The 17,703-nt window shown below is 36.3% G+C and overlaps 1 protein-coding gene and 1 long non-coding RNA gene across 3 annotated transcripts in view; both read left to right on the top strand.

The window, feature by feature from the left end:
- MAN2A1 (mannosidase alpha class 2A member 1) overlaps positions 1-17,703 on the top strand; it is a 168,484-nt gene that overhangs the window by 60,266 nt on the left and 90,515 nt on the right. For both annotated transcript variants that reach the window (XM_086685499.1, XM_025924111.2), the window contains exons 5-8: positions 97-224; positions 4,683-4,856; positions 7,828-8,014; positions 12,841-13,018. In XM_086685499.1, coding sequence (XP_086541625.1) covers positions 97-224; positions 4,683-4,856; positions 7,828-8,014; positions 12,841-13,018 — 667 coding nt within the window. The remainder of the gene's footprint in view (positions 1-96; positions 225-4,682; positions 4,857-7,827; positions 8,015-12,840; positions 13,019-17,703) is intronic.
- On the top strand, positions 1,923-4,675 carry LOC147584228 (uncharacterized). Its single transcript, XR_015243682.1, has 3 exons — positions 1,923-2,582; positions 2,715-3,017; positions 3,255-4,675. It is a non-coding gene; the product is annotated as an uncharacterized LOC147584228 (long non-coding RNA).

The raw sequence follows: 17,703 nt of genomic DNA, 5'->3' as shown, positions 1-17,703 counted from the left end.
ATTTAAGGGCTGTCCCTAATGTTTATGCTGTTTTAAATCTTTTATTTGAACTTCTCTTGTGTGTTATTGTAAACTCCTATATTACTTTCTCTCCAGTTTGCTACAAAATGGTCAGTTTGAAATTGTGACAGGTGGCTGGGTTATGCCTGATGAAGCTGCTCCACATTATTTTGCCTTAATTGACCAACTAATTGAAGGACATCAGTGGCTGGAAAAAAATCTAGGTATGTATTAATGTCTTTCTCCTTCATTTGGACAACTTTGGGCAGTTAATTTGGGGGAACATGAGATGAGGCTTTATTTATTTTTTTTTTAAATAACCAGTTTTCCCAGTATTTTTTATCCCTCATCAATTTACGATGTTTATTTGATCATAAGCTAAGTTACATAAATGTAATATGGTCACTTTTACAGTCATCTACTTTGTAATCTATTATTTTATGTATTATTCTTATTAATTTTAGAGTAGTTTTTTTCTAATAATATCCCACTGGGGTTTTAGTTTTATATTAGTTAAAACTATTAGTTAGAAGAGGCAAAAGTCTAATTTACTTGCCTAAGAAAAAAAAGCAAAAGAAGAATGAAAAGAAGGTATTCGTTTTGTCATTGAGAATTACAGAGATATATATGGTAACTTCAGGTATGGTTGGATCCAGGGGACTCGAATTTTGTTGTCTAGGCACGGTCTCTTTTGGTTCTGCTTATTTTTTCATGGCTTTCATCTTCTCCTGGCTCTCTCCACATGGTGAGTAAGATGGCCATAGGCAACTAGGACTCTCATCTTCCTAGTCGAACCAGGAGAAGTTTTCCTTAACGCCTTAACTAATTGGCTCACTTTGGATTAAGTGCATAACCCTGAGTCAGTTTCTGTGGCTAGAGGTATAGGAGCTGAAATCACCAAGGCCTAGTCAGCTCTTGGAAATGGTCATGGGGCGGAAGGGTTTGTTGAAGGCAGGGTAAGCCTCACCTGAACCACGTGAATGGGTCGTCCACGAAAGAAGAATCCTGTTACTACTGGAAGAGGATGCTGCACTGATAAAATCAGATGTTCACTATAACTTGTTATGTGTTAATAATTGGTAAATCTGGTTGAAAACTTTATCGGAGTTCTTCATATGATTCCTACACCTTTTCTCAAGTTTGAATTCTTCCAAAATAAAAATAAAGAATGAATGGGGGTGGCAGGGGTTTTAGCTGAATAGTGTGTTGTTTGGAAATACCACATTTGTTTCTCCATTTTTCAGTTGATGGACATTTAGATTATTCCCCTTTTGGCTGCTGTGAATAATGCTGCTATACACACTTGTGTAAGTTTTTGTGAGGACATACGTTTTCATTTCTTTGGGGTACATACCTAGGAACGGAAGTGCTGGGTCATTGGGCAGCGTGCTGTGTTAAGCATTTTGAGGAGCTGCCTAATTGTTTCCAAAATGACTGCACCCTTCTACGTTCTCACCAGCAGTGTAGGAGGGTTCTAATTTCTCCACATCTGCAGCAGCATTTGTTACTGTCTTTTTTATTTTAGCCATGCTAGTGAGTGTGAAATGGTACCTCATTATGGCTTTGATTTGCATTTCCCTAAAGACTATGATGTTAACCATTTTGTCACGTGTGTATTGGCTGTTTGTATATCTTGTTTGGAAAATTGTCTATTCAAGTTATTTGCTGTTTTTACAATTGGGTTCTTTGTCTTTTTATGTTGACTTGTAAGTGTTCTTTATATATTCTTCATACAAGTTTCTTGTCAGACAATGATTTGCAAATATTTTTTTTCCATTCTGTGGGTTTTCAGTTTCTTGAAGGTGTCCTTTTTTTTTTTAATTTTTCTTAATATTTTTAAAATATTTATTTATTTTTGAGAGAGAGAGAGAGAGAGAGGGAAACAGAGTGTGAGTGTGTGTGTGTGGGGGGGGGATGCACAGAGAGAGAGGGAGACACAGAATCTGAAGCAGGCTCCAGGCTCTGAGCTGTCCGTACAGAGCCCAACACAAGGCGCGAACTCACGAACCGTGAGATCATGACCTGAGCAACCGACTGAGCCACCCAGGTGCCCCATGAAGGTGTCCTTTGATGCACAAAAGTTTTGATTTTGATGAAGTCCAGTTTATTTTTTCTTTTGTCACTTGTGTTTTGATGTCATAACCAAGAAGTCATTATCTAACCCACGATCATGAACTCTGTGGGTTTTTTCTTAGAAATTTTGTGGTTTTAGCTCTTAAATTTAGATAATGAATACATTTGAGAATATGAAGTTTCTTCTGGTGGGCTTTGGCTGCATCTTGTAAATTCATGTTCTGTTTGTTTTCTAAACAGTTTGGAACAACATGTTATTTTGGATACTTTATATTTGGCCATGGAATGCTTTTTTAAATTGTTTAGGTTTTTGTTGTTAATTTCTGCTTTTATGAACTTTATTACACTAATATGATCATTAGAAACTTTTTTTTAAGTTTGAGTTTTTCAGATTGTCTTTTGTCCAAAATACCCATTTTTATAATTGTTCCCTGACTTGTCTTATGTTTTAATACTAAATGTACTTGAAATAATCCAGTTTTATTAATTATATTATTCATATTACTCAGGTTCTAATTTTTTTTTATTTATATATGAAATTTATTGTCAAATTGGTTTCCATACAACACCCAGTGCTCATCCCAAAAGGTGCCCTCCTCAATACCCATCACCCACCCTCTCCTCCCTCCCACCCCCCTCAGGTTCTAATTTTTAAGTCTGTTAGGTTTGCCAGAAATTGAGTGGTGTACTTATTCTTTTCAATGATGCTTTCTTGTTATTTTTCCTAACAGTTTTTACTTTTATATATTTTGGCAATCTTAATCTTACTTTAATAGCACAAAATCTTTTTCATGAAAGGAGGTAAGAGCTAGGCAGAGACCTATAAAGGATGCCAGTACTGTGCTAGGTTTTCCTTGGTACAGCACATATTTTTTTTAGGAGGAGTTAAGGAGCAAATTGAGGTAAAAGTGTAGCATAAAACAAATCCAAACTTTTATAAAGAGGTCATGTTTGCCCTGGGGCGCCTGGGTGGCGCAGTCAGTTAAGCGTCCGACTTCAGCCAGGTCACGATCTCGCGGTCCGTGAGTTCGAGCCCCGCGTCGGGCTCTGGGCTGATGGCTCAGAGCCTGGAGCCTGTTTCCGATTCTGTGTCTCCCTCTCTCTCTGCCCCTCCCCCGTTCATGCTCTGTCTCTCTCTGTCCCAAAAATAAATAAACGTTGAAAAAAAAAAAAAAAAAGAGGTCATGTTTGCCCTCTTGTGCAGGCTTGCACACATGTGTGTGTTATAAAGCCATAAGTTAGTACTGATACCTCATGTTTCAGTTCAGGATCACAAAGTACATCCTGCTTTCCCACATTTACATATTCTGTAGTTGCTTTTCTTAACAGTGTGAAACTTGGCTCCCTTGTCTGAATTTGCTCAATCTCAGAATGCATGAAAAGCAGCTCCAGAATTCGTTAAACCCATACCACCACAAAAAACCCAAAAATACTAAATAGGGTTTAGGATTTCTTTACAATTTTTAGAGGTAAATTACATATGTGAAATGCAAAAATACGTGGGCAGTTCTTTGAGTTTTGACAGATGCTCTTGGCCCTCTGAGAGTTCTGACTTTTTCTTACCAGTCTCTTTTGCCGGCTTCTCATCTCTGTTCATCTTCAGGATTGTTCTCCAGAGTTCTTCCCTCTCCTCTGTTTTCTGCTACTCTGTGTTATACCTATTTGCATGATACTTTGTGCTGTTGGGATCAGGATTAACTCCTGTTTTAACCCTAGAACCTCTCATAGCCTTAGGTTTATGGAAGGTGCTAAACTGGTGTTTGAGTAAAAAAAAAAAAATGCACAAGGTAATACTACTTATGTAGATTTATATAGGTTGTATGTAGAAGTTTTCTTTGAGTGTACTGAATAAATAAAAGATGAGGTTTGTATAATGCCAGGTAAATAATCATATTTCATTAATCCAGTCTTTACATTTATTATGTTTATTTTTTACATTGTATCCTTGGAGAAATGGAGGTGTTTCTTTAGTCGATAGCTCTTATAATTGATGTGAGTCAATTGTGAAAAATTCCATTGATCCTTTCTAGGTGGAGAGAAAGCACCAGCATCAAAATGTCTTAAGATTTAACGAAATACGAAACAGTTATTTGGGCCAGTTCTGCCACTGCATAATAAGATGATACAGAACTGTTGTGAAGTATGAAAGATGGCCTACAAATTCCTTAACTTGGGATTGAGGAGTACAAGTTGAAATGAGTTAGCGTACTTTTCTTTATTCTGTAACATCAAGTTGCTGGGTTGTCCAACTCAAAGCAAAACAAGACTGTGAGGTCTTAGAGGGCAGGGCAGGGGTTAGGTCCTGTTTGTTTCTCCAGCTTCCCTGCATGGCAGTAGCTTGCTAATACCTATTAAAGATGGCAGAGTGCTTCTTTCAGCTCGTTGATTAACCTACTGTGCGATTCCCCTGCCTGGGAGGACATGACAGGGCCAGGATCCTTTCCTCTGGGAGCCCTGCTGGGATGTTTGCTAAAGGGGAATGAATGCTGGGCAGATCGTTTGTCCTCAGACCTGGAATACCACAAAACTCTGATGGCTCTGACGGTAATGTGACTTCTTTTCATGTCATTGTCAGTTAAAAAAATAACACTTATTTTCTTTATCAACAGGAGTGAAACCTCGGTCTGGTTGGTCTATTGATCCTTTTGGACATTCCCCAACAATGGCTTATCTTCTTAAACAGGCTGGATTTTCTCACATGCTTATTCAGAGAGTTCATTATGCAGTTAAAAAACATTTTGCATTGCATAAAACGCTGGAATTTTTTTGGAGACAGAATTGGGGTATGTAGGGTTTGATGAACGTGGAAGGTCTCCCTTGACCTAGATGTTATTTCATAAGGGTTATGAACTCAGGCTGTTACAGGTTTTATTCAAAGTGTCAGTCTTGAAAATTAGGTTGCTTACAGACACAGATTCTTAGAATTTATTCCCCAGAGTTTTTGTGTTAAGACTCTTTTAAGCAATGGTGAAGATATTTATCTATAGAACATTGTGGATTCTTTTTTACACCTAAAGGAAGTAAATAAATGTAAGGAATTAGTCTTTTGTAAATGCTTTTTTTTTTCTGTTTTAAAAAGAACCTGTTTTATACAAAGTTGAACATGTGTTATATCTTATATCCAGTCATTTATTTCATGTTCAGCCTCTGTTTCCTTCTTCTGTCTTTCCTGTCTGCATCTAGTAAGAATTGCCTTTTAAAACCTTAATCCTGCCCTCCTAGAACAGCCTTCCTGTTATCTGTACTGCTGTTCTCACGTTGTATTCTGTGGGTGCACAGGTGTTCCAAGGTCAGACTTTCGCAGCTCTTGGCTGGGGGTGGGGAGTTGAGGAGAAGACAAGATTTAGGCTTCTTAAGATGTTTTTGCCTTTCCCAACACCCATTTAATTCAGAATACTTTATTATTTCTTCTTTATTGAGTTTTTATTATGGGCCATGCATTGTATTGTATGCTTTATATCCACTCTCCCACTGAATCTTTATCCTTTAAATTCAGTTCTCTTATAATTCCTTTTAAATGGTGAAGGAATGGATGCTAGGAACGTGAAGCCATTTGCCAAAAGTCATAAGGGCAAGTAGGTACAGAGGTGAGGTTTGAGTCCGTCTTTGTGTAGTTCACAAACCCAGGCTTTTACCTCCCTGGTATTCGCTGCCATCCTGATCCTGAGTTTTCCTTAAGATTTCATCTGCAAAAAGGATTTTGTTGCTAAAACAATGTTCAGGAATTACTGTATTACATCATATTTTCTTTCCTGTGTAATTTAGCTCTCTCCCGAGTGTTCTCAAAAAATCATTTGTAAATCTAGACAGTAACTCCCTTATATGTACTGCTGTTTTTTTCAGTAAGGAAAGAAATTAACTGTATCATTTTTTATTCTGGAAAATAAAAACCTGGAGGGAAAACAAGAACGTGTAGGGGGTTATTTCCTGTATAGTTGGATCAAATGCAAAGAGCATATTAATTTAAAAAAAAAAAGATTGTTAATTTGAAAAGGCCCTACTTAAACAGTCGCCTATATTCAAATTGTCCATAAATACCAATCAGCAAGAAATTACTAAGTACTTTTATGTACTTAATACCATGCTTGGAAAAAACACAGAAAACTCCCTTGCCTATAAGGAAATTACGGTCTTAATTTGATAAAAGACAACATCAAATGCAGCAGATAAACTGCAATGTGAAAATGAGTTGCTAAATATTATGGGGTGAGGTGAAGCAGTGGGATGTGGAGTGTGTCTTCAATCTATAGGAAGAAGGAAGAGAAGGTGCCATCAGTGTCTGGGATTGTGACAGCCTCTGTGTTGAGAGCAGGTATTAGTGACCAGCATCCATTATGTCACACTGGAATCTGATTCAGTGAAACAACTTACAGCACAGAAAAGTACAGATTATAATAGCTTTGAAATTTGGGAGAGAACTGGTAATGACTTTAACTAAATGGAGTATGAGATAGAATCGGAGTATTGTAGGCTCACCAGATAGATTTGAAGATGTTACTTCAAAATTATGTTGGAATTCAGTTGAGCTGCTTTGTGTGTTCTGGTTCTTAATGAAGCAGGTATTTTCACTTTTTAAAATGTGCATGTTGCTTTTAATTTTTTATTTGTTGTAACTGTCTTTATTATGAAAGCAGTACATACCCATTGCTGAAAAGTAGAAATCCATACTTCAGTAAAGGTGGGGAGGTACTTCTAGGTCAGGAGTCTATAAAGGTAACCATTTTTAACTCCTGGTTAAATCCTGCACTCACTGGGTGGTAGGCTTCTGACCTCTCAAGGGCAGTGGTAACACTTCCTGGCATTGAGGTTTTAAATAAAAACAATTCTGCATCAGGAACTAGTGCTTGCTTTCTATCTATCTATCTATCTATATATACATAGACATACATATATACATGTATGTATATACATATATGTATATACATACATGTATATATGTATGTGTATGTATATATATTTGTATATACACATGTATATATATACATGTATGTATATATGTATATACGTATATATATGTATGTGTGTATATATATATACACACACACATATATATACACACACACATATATATATATGTTGTTTGTTCGTTTGCTTTATTTTTATTCTTGGTGGGTTTTTGTTTTGTTTTTTTGTTTTGTTTTGAAAATTACTTTTAGTTGTCCTGTGCTGCCTTCTTGGTGAAGAGTACCATTGGCTCTTTATTGGTGAGCATCTGGGAGACTCTCTGAAGTCTTCTGGTGGCACTTCCTTCTCCTCACAGCAAGAAGTCGATAGGAATTTACCCAGTATTCTCACAAGCCTCCCTACTTTTCCTTTTCTCCTTTTATTCTCTTCATCTCTTCTTATCCTTCTTCTGTGGCTAATGTAATGGTCTTTCTCAGTGTCTCCCATTACTGATGTGGGTGGGCAGGAGCTGGCAGCCAGGGATGGACATGGCCATAATTTTGGATGAGCCAGTCATAACTTTGGCTTTGGCTTTGGCTTTGGTTTGGTTTGTATCTTCCTAGGTCAGTGGATGCTGGTTAATGATGGGTCTCTGCTAAATTTAGATAGAGGAGGTAGAGACTGGGGTCTGAGTCTCCTCCTTCAGCCTGGTGGTTGTTACATGTCATGGAAGCTTATGTACTGGTAGTTTAGTAGGTTGTGGATTTAGGGTCGAACTTGCATTACATAGTAGAAAGTACTGGCATTTTGAACAGTTATAGGAAAACAGAATTTATAAATTCAGGTTTGTCTGTTGGCTCTTTATTTTAGATCTGGGATCTGGCACAGATATTTTTTGCCACATGATGCCCTTCTACAGCTATGACATCCCTCATACGTGCGGACCTGATCCTAAAATATGCTGCCAGTTTGATTTTAAACGGCTTCCTGGAGGCAGATTTGGTTGTCCCTGGGGAGTCCCCCCAGAAACAATACATCCTGGAAATGTCCAAAAGAGGTATGAAAATGTGCATTTCATAAGACACCATCGAACAAAGTAGCAACTCAGCTGCTCATTGCTAAAGGGTTCAGTAGCCAACATTATCCATGTTCAAGGTATTCATTCAAACCAGATTTCAAGCGACTTAAAAATGCCAGAGCTTTGTGCCTTTTATGTGTTAAAATTTAATGGAAAATGAACAATAGGTGATCAATATACAATGGAGAACCTATAATACCCTGTTATTACCATCTCCTCTGCCCTTATTATAAAAACCATCTACTATGTTTGATTGATTTCATATACTTTTGTTGATAATAAAACTTCTGGTCTCTATTGTATAAATTGGTAAGAAAAGCAACCCAACTGCAAAAACACATGTATTGAAATGGAACACGTAAAGAGTGTAATTATCTGTTCCTTTAATAACAATTTCAATAATAGTAAATGCTGCCCAGCTCTGATGAATACACTCTTTCAATATTTCTGACATTTTTGGCTTATAGAAAATTTTAATTAGGAATATTTATATTTAAACATATTTATCTAAATAAAAATCAAAGGAATGAATCACTCTTTTAAGAAGAAGAAAATTAATGATAGAAGCATCTCATTCTATCTAGTTACCTATACTTCTAATTTGGGTGCTTATGAAGCTTAATTTCTTCACTTAAAAATTATTGCCGTATAACGCATTTAAATAAAACATTGTGTGGGGCACCTGGGTGGCTCAGTCAGTTAGGCGTCCAACTTCAGCTCAGGTCATGATCTCACAGTCTGTGAGTTGAGCCCGCGTCGGGCTCTGTGCTGACAGCTCAGAGCCTGGAGCTACTTCAGATTCTGTGTCTCTCTCTCTCTCTCTGCCCCTCCCCCGCTTGCGCTCTGTCTCTCTCTATCTCAAAAATAAATAAAAACATTTTAAAAAATTAAAAAAAAATAAATAAAACATTGTGTTATAATATAGAGGCCCAGTCAGTTAAGCATCTGACTTCTGCTCAGGTCATGATCTCACGGTTCATGGGTTCAAGCCCCATGTCAGGCTCTGTGCTGACAGCTCAGAGCCCAGATCCTGGTTCAGATTGTTTCTCCTCCCTCTCTCTCTCTCTCTCTCTCTCTCTCTTTCTCTTTGCCCCTCCTCCAGTTGTGCTCGGTCTCTTTCTCTCAAAAAAAGTAAAAAACATTAAAAAAAAACATTGTGTTTTAATGTAAACCACTCATGTATGCCAGAAAAGTAAAATAGGTTTTTATTTTATTTTTTTGATCCATCATGTTATTTATTATGCAAATGAGGAAATTTTCGAGAGTGAGATGGGAAACTATAAACAGTTAAACTATGATGACAGCCATAAACTCTACAAACCAGAACATTCTTTAACCGTAGTTTTAAGACCCTAGTATTTCAGGTTTCCACAAACCTACTCTGCCTGGGTTCTTGTACATGTCATCCTTAAAAAATTGTTCAGTAACATGACGGTAACACAAGTGTAGACATATTTTTAAACTCATCAAATTGTAATACATGGATTATATAACAATAATTACGTGCAGTTTTTTTGCCAGTCATAAGTTTGATGGTTTCAGGGAACTCCATGCTAGCGCAGCTTGCTGAGAAGAAGCGAGGCATCCTACCTTCCACAGGAGGGTTAAAACGGGCAAGGGTGAGGCAGGTCAGTACTTAACAACCACTGCCACCCAAATCACCCAGGGAACTTTTGAAAAGTCTCCAGGCCAACAAAATGAGAATAGAGTGCCAGCATAATCACCCCAGGTGATTGCAGAGCACAACAATAAAGCCTTTTAAATAAAATAAGATCTTTGCACTAGGTACTGTCAAGTCTATTTATTTTTAAAAAATTGCTTTTTAAAAATTGTGTGTGGAAGAGGAAGGTGAGATTGGGTCTCTCTGCCTTGAGTGAGTCCTTGTGGCCATGAAATATTCCATTGTGAGCTTCTCATTGTGGCACACACAAAAGTGTTTTATCATGGCAGCCTTCTTGAAGCCATAGTTCCCTTCTAGCAAAATCTATTTATAATTTTTTTTTTTTAAGTGTCCAAGTTTAGGAATCAACCTGGTTTCATTTTCCTGGTTCCTACAGCAATGAAAATCCCTCAGAAACAGTGAATGGCCTGCTTTCTGGGATTAGGTTAGTTAGGCATGGGAGAGTAATCCAGTATAAGGTAGCAAAAGGTACAGTGAAAAAGAAGAGGTAAGGGTGGGGAGAGTATCCTCAGCTCAGGAGGTCAAAGATAGGGAATTTCTTTGAAGGCAGCCAGATGCTTCAGTTGGGGACTCTCAGTGCACCCAAAGGCCTTGTGAGGCTCCTCTTTTTTTTGGTCCTCCTATCTGTTTAAAGTGCATTACTGGGAAAAAAGCCATTTTGTGTAATCCTGTGGCTGTGTCCCATCTGACACTTCAAAGATTGCCCCCCAGGAACATACTTTGCACTCAGTCAGTTCCACTGATTTTGCAAGTGGTTTCCGGACACCTGGGGGCAGAGAGATGAAAGAGTCTATTTAATACTTAAGTAGATTTTTTTTTAAAACTTCTTATAAGTCTTGAAATCTTAACTCTACTGGTTACTTTACATCCAGACATCACTTTCCTTTTTACTTCTTGATGAATGAAGATCAAACACAGGCCTTCCAGATTAGTGGTGCTTGGTTTTAATAACCTAAAGGAAATGAAATTGAACTGTAGTTTACAGGTGATACACTTGATACTGTTTATTAGTTCAGCAGATTCCTCTACTTCCCAAATAAAGAAACACCATTCTTTATCAAGTTGAGGTTTGTTCTCATGCACAATATTTTACATATGATGATGATTTACGTGTCAAATGGTAGGATGTTCTAGGGAATTTTTTTCTTGGTTCTAGTTAAGTTGACATTTCGAATCTGGTGAAAGAATTGAAGAGCAGATTGCTGCTGTACATCTTCAGAGTGATAATCCATTGGTTCATTTGTCAGTAGTGTACCCTGTATTTAATAAATATCCACTGTCTACCAGGTAGTATAGGTTGGTTCCTTGGCTTTCTCAGTGTTGACACCTTCTGAGCAGGAGCCTGGGCGCGAGGACAGATGCTAAATGGAAAAGGCACGTTTAATGTTTGTGATTTCTTTCCTGTTATGTGTCTTATGTGTATATACACAAAATATGGTATATCTAGTAGTAAACCTTGGGATTCATTTAAATGATCACTTACTTTTTTTTATTCTGGTTGCCTGGGGGATCTGATGGATGCTCTGTCACATAGTATATCTTATAATCTGTGATTTATATGTTTGGTTTTCTTCACTTATTTGTTTTGATTTTATTTGTCTTTCTGTTTGATTAATCTTATTGTACATGTATTTTTTAATTATAAGTAAAAATCTAAAATTGTTTTTGGTAAGTGTGGAATATTCGTAAATTATTAGTAAGAATTAAGTACTCCACTGAATGCTAATCTCAGAAAACTGTGTCTTGTAAGAATATTATGGTTATATTTTACTCACCAAGTTACGAAATTTTGCTAATAATTTAATATTTGCAAAGCAATTTCAGAGACTATCATTATAGAAAGATCATGAGATTCTAAATTTAGTTAAATTTTTTTTTAACTATTTCTATAAAATACCTCTTTCATCATTGGTGTTCTTTGAGTTTCTTTCATAAGTTTTTATATTGTGAATTAGAACCTACTTCTGAATAACCCTTGAAATGAAAATTGGAACATTGGGTAAAAAGCATATTAGTGATTTATCACTAATTTCTTAAGTGTGTCATTACAACATTGAGAACTACTCTGAGTTTATCTGCTTGTTTAATTTCATTTTGGTAAGCCATTCCTCTTAAATACCTTATATTCGTAGTCTTCTTCAAATGCTGCCCCAATTCAGCATTTGGCAAAAGGATTTCCTACAGAATTACTAGAATATGAAATATAAAAAAAGCACATCAGCACATTTAGTATTTAGCTATCCTTTTGAGTCATGGGTGGTTAGAGCTGAGGGAGGTAGAATCCAGAAAAGCTAATTCAATTCCTAAGCTTGATTTGTTGATCAGTACTGAGAAGGACACTGTGACAGATACAGAGTTTATTGATGGCAGGTGTTAAATGAGTTGTTTTTCTTCCTTTTGAAGAGGAAATACAGTCCTATAATTGGTTTTGTTCAAACTATTTTTTTAATGTTTAATCAGGCAAGTTTAGCTTAAATTAGAGAAAGAGATGTTAAATCAAAGCAAACTTCAAAGTTTATGTAGATGAGAAATCCTTATTGTCTTTTTGGACCAAATCATTTTAAAACACAGGCTGTCGGGGTGCCTGGGTGGCGCAGTCGGTTAAGCGTCCGACTTCAGCCAGGTCATGATCTCGCGGTCCGGGAGTTCGAGCCCCGCGTCAGGCTCTGGGCTGATGGCTCAGAGCCTGGAGGCTGTTTCCGATTCTGTGTCTCCCTCTCTCTCTGCCCCTCCCCCGTTCATGCTCTGTCTCTCTCTGTCGCAAAAATAAATAAACGTTGAAAAAAAAAAAATTTAAAACACAGGCTGTCCAGGATCCAATATCTGTGCCTGGGCTTCAGGAGGGCCATTGATGTTCCTAGTAATTATATGCCAAAGTTGGTCTGTGACTTTATTTCTCTAAGGATAAGAAAAACTATGGGTTTTCTCTGTGATAAGAATTTATGAATATTTTAAGTGGACAACAAAAATTAGTATAGTAGTTTTCAAAAATCTGCCTTATAGATCATACTAACCTAGAATTCAGGTAAAATATACAATTTCTTTTAACATAATACGCTTTGTAATGAGTTGCCCCATTGTTCTTTTCTTACTACTGTTCCTTTTTTCCCTTTTTCTTTTGTAGGGCTGAGATGCTTCTCGACCAGTACCGAAAAAAGTCAAAGCTCTTCCGTACCACAGTTCTCCTGGCCCCGCTGGGAGATGATTTTCGCTACTGTGAACGCACAGAATGGGATCATCAGTTTAAGAATTACCAGCTGCTTTTTGATTATATGAATTCTCATCCTGAGTATAACGTTAAGGTAATGAGAAAATATTTAATTATGAAAGTGCATTTGAAGCTGAGGCCTCATTATTACGTGAGGCTAAAACACAGTTGCCTTAGTTTCTTGTTCCCATATCTCAATATTTACTTGAATATGTGGTCCTTATGTAAACCTGTAGTTCTTACAGAGGAGAATTCTCTAGTATTATAGTTGTGTTTCTGAAGTGATCCCTTTCTCCCCATTCCCATAGAATTAAACAGGCATGAGTTTTAAGTGGCTGTAAACATGTAAGGCGTGAAGTTCATTTTTCAGTGATGTCCTGTTTTTCTACCGGCGTTGAAAGTTTGTTTCTCTCTGACAGTTGCATCCTGGTGATTTAGTAGTGTGACTGGCAGATGCAGATGGACATGTCCTGAATTTTGCAAATGAATGTCTTGTGTTCAGAGAATACACTAGCATTTTTCTTAGATGAGAAGACTTCTAAAATCAATCGATTATTTGCCTGTAGTTCTCTTTTTTTCCCCTGGTGGAAAATTTAAAACGTACCCTAAAGTTTTGAGAACGACTCAAGTACCACCACCCCCCAACCTCACCCTGCCTTCCCAATATCCATGGCTCAATTCTAGGTCACTCTCTTCAGCTTCAGCTGTGTCTCACTCTCCCCTCCCCCTTCTCCCCGGGATGATTTTGGAGGAAACCTCAGATGTCATGTAGTTTCATCTGTAACCATTTCAAGTATCTGTCTCTAAATGATAAGGACTTTACAAATGAAATCATAATGCCATTATTACATCACAAAATTAATAATTCAATAATATCATATATCCAGATAGATTCACATTTTCCTGATCCCATAAAAGCATTTTTTTTAGCAGATGTTTCGTGAGTCACCATTCAAACAAGAGTGATATATTAGACTCTGTAAGAAAATTACCCAGTGTATTTATTATATTTATACACTAACCCATGAGACAGTAGAATATCTGTGAAAATACTATAGAAAGGAAGAGAATGTGGCCTGTCATCAGCTTTCTAATTTCCTAAGGTGAGGTTTTTCTCTGTGATAAGAATTTATGAATATTTTAAATGGATAATGAAAATTAGCATAGCAATTTTAAAAAATCTGCCTTATACATTATATGTAAGTGATGAATCACTAAATTTTTTCCTGAAATCATTATTACACTATATGCTAACTAGCTTGGATTTAAATTTTAAAAAATCTACCTTATAAATCATACCAACCTAGATTTCAGGTAAAATATACAACAATTTCTTTTAACAAAATACACTTTTTATTTATTTTAAAAAAATATATTTTTTAACATTTATTCATTTTTGAGAGACATAGTGTGAGCAGGGGAGAGGCAGACACGGAATCCGAAGCAGGCTACAGGCTCTGAACTGTTAGCAGAGCCCGACATGGAGCTTGAACACACGAACCGTGAGATCATGACCTGAGCCAGAGTCAGACGCCCAACCACCTATGCCACCCAGGCGCCCCAGCATAATACACTTTTTAATGAGTTGCTCCACTGTTCTTTTCTTAATACTATTCTTGTTTTCTCTTTTTCTTTCTTAGGGCTGAGATGCTTCTGTTTAGGAAGCATATGTTACTGTTTAGAAGATTAGAAAGCTGATGATAGGCTACATGCTATGTCGTGAGAATTCAAGTTTATTAAGTAAACTTAAATAGTATCAAATAGAGGGGCGCCTGGGTGGCGCAGTCGGTTAAGCGTCCGACTTCAGCCAGGTCACGATCTCGCGGTCCGTGAGTTCGAGCCCCGCGTCGGGCTCTGAGCTGATGGCTCAGAGCCTGGAGCCTGTTTCCGATTCTGTGTCTCCCTCTCTCTGCCCCTCCCCCGTTCATGCTCTGTCTCTCTCTGTCCCAAAAAATAAATAAACATTGGAAAAAAAAAAATAGTATCAAATAGATAAACTTAAATAAAATATCAAGTATATTCAAGATGTTTACAACTGACTCTCTACCAAAGTATGAACTCTGTGCATGGGGTCTGTGTTTAAATCATCTCCTTAATCTCCTCAAAGACAAAGCTCATATACGAACACTTGATTGGGAGATGGCATATGTATATGGGTATTTTATCCCTAAATACATCTTCCTAGAGAATGTTCTTGTGGTCCACAAAAGGATCTACCACCTGATTCTTCAGAATTAAGTCCTGATTTTAGTATTTTACCCATTTCCTCCTTTGTCCACTAGGGCAATTTTTAAAGTAATTAAAAATTGAAATATCACATACATAGGAGATATGCACAAATCCATATGTGTACAGAGAATTTCTTCAAATTAAAAAAATCCCATGCAATCACCATCCAGTTTAAGACATAGAACATTTATAGCATCCAGAAGAGTCCCTTAAATCCCCTTCAAATCATTGCCAACTCTTAACAAAAGTAAGCTTATTTTCCCTTCTGTCATCATGATTAGTGTTGTTTCTTTTTAAATTTCACAAGAAGGGGATCTTAAGTATCTGTTATTTTGTGTCTGGATTTCCTTGCTCCAGGTTGTGTTTGCCACATTCATCCATATTGTTGCATGTAGCAGCATATTCATTTTTAATGCCGTATAATATCTCTAGTATCCATATGATACAATTTGTCCATTGTATTGTTGATGGATATTTGGGTTGTTTTCCAATTTTTGTCTATTATAAATAAAGCCGTTTTGAATGTTTTGTGCATGCTTTGATATACATAAGTGTGAGTTTATGTGGGTATAAAGTGGGATGGAAATTTTTGGTCATTGAGTATGCACATGTTGAGCCTCAGCAGATATTGCCAAACAGTATTCCAAAATAGATTGCATTAATTGTTGCATTTTATGACAATTTCGGTTGCTCTACTTCCTTACTCAGACTTTGTATAGTTAAGATTGTTTTTCATTTTTTATATTTTATGATAGATGTGATTGTTTTATTTTGTATTTCCCTGGTAGTTATGAGGTTGAACCTCTTTTCATAAGTTTGTTGCCATTTAGGTACCTTCTTGTGAAGTGCCTATTTAAAACTTTTGGTGACTTTTCCTTAAATTGGGTTATCTGTCTTTTTGTACCATTTATAGTTCTTATATATGTTTTCCTTTGAGTCTTTTTTTTTTCAGATAAAAGTTTTGCAAATATTGTCTCCCACTATGTAAGCCTGTTTTTTTTCTTAATACTGTCTTTTGATAAACAGAAATCCTTCATTTTAATTAAATATAATATAATAGTATTTTCCTTTATGATAAGTGCTTGTTGTGTCCTACTTAAGAAATTTTTGTTTATACCTCATAGTCATGAAAATATATTTCTTATGAAGTTGTCCTCCAGAAGCTTTATTGCTTTACCTTCAACATTTAGGTCTGTAATGTATTTGGAATTGATTTTTTATGAATTTTATGAAGGTAGGGATCAAAGGGCATTTTTGCCCATATGGATATCTACCACTATTTATTGAAAAGACCAGTTTGCCACTACACTGTAGCATCATCTTTGTCATTCATTATGCATGAAACTATATTTGTGTGGATCTTGTGTAGACTGTATTCAATTTTGTCTGTTTCACTCATCTCATACTGTCTTAATTACTGTAGTTTTAGAATAGGTCTTCATGTCTGATAGCATAAGTCTTCTTTCTTCTGCCCACCCCCCCCCCCCCCGCCCAAAAAAAAAAGTTGGGATTTTGATTGGCATTGCTTTGAACCTATGGATCAATTTGAATATTGATCCATATTAGGCCATCCATGAACATGGTATAGTCCATGTATAAAAAGTGTAATTAACTTTTGCATTCTAACCTTGTACACAGTAACCCTCCTGCATTTCCTTTCTTTCCAGAATTTGTGCATTCAAGTGTTGGCTGCTTTGATTGCCCTTAGATACCTTTCAAACAAAAGTGGGTTGTTTTTTTTTTTTGGTGTTTTTTTTTTTTTTTTTCCTCTGTGATTTATCTAGTTATGTCTCTTCTCTGTAGGGTATTTGAAGTTATTTTGTCTAAGCTGGAAGCTTACATTTATTATTGTCTTTTAGTGAAAGGAAAAACAAAAGTAAGTAATTGAATATAGATGGCTAACAAACGGACCTTGAACTAGCCAAGACAGTCAGTTTGCTATTGATCATCACTTTTTTTTACAGTTTATGTAAGTTTCCTGTATGTTGTCCAGATAGAGGAGTTTGAGGATCTTTAATATTAAAGTTATGTTTAAGATATTATTTATTGCCTTTTAATGTAAAAAATATTTGACTATTTTTTTAGTTATTTGTTTAGGAATCCCAAATATGTACTTTATTTGAGGTACCAAAAGGTTCTGTAAAAAAAATTTAGTCTTAAATAATTTCTTTTGAAACCTCAGCATGAAGGATTACGTTTCAGTCCTTTGAGACTGAATTAAGTTTGTGAGAAAGCCCACCAGGCCACTTAAATAAACTTTGCCCTGGGAATTTGCCAGGAAAGAAGTATATTCATCTTGGCTAATACAAAAATTAATTAAAATATTTAAAATCATCTATTTTGCTGTCATAAAATATTGTGTTACAATTATATTCTGATAACTTATATTTATCTTACTAATATCATTGTGTTTCCAGTTGAAATTTGCCTTGGCAATAGAAGAATAATAGCTAAAACTTACACCATTATTTGCCAGTTGTATTTCTAAGCATTTTACTTAGACCCTATTATCTGTAACAAAGACACAGAGACAGTATATAATATGCTCAA

This window comes from Puma concolor, chromosome A1 (genome assembly GCF_028749965.1).
Source record: "Puma concolor isolate L17-30 chromosome A1, mPumCon1.1.hap2, whole genome shotgun sequence".
NCBI lineage: Eukaryota > Metazoa > Chordata > Mammalia > Carnivora > Felidae > Puma > Puma concolor.
The sequence above is the reverse complement of the archived record's forward strand: the minus strand, read 5'-3'. Positions and strand labels throughout refer to the sequence as shown.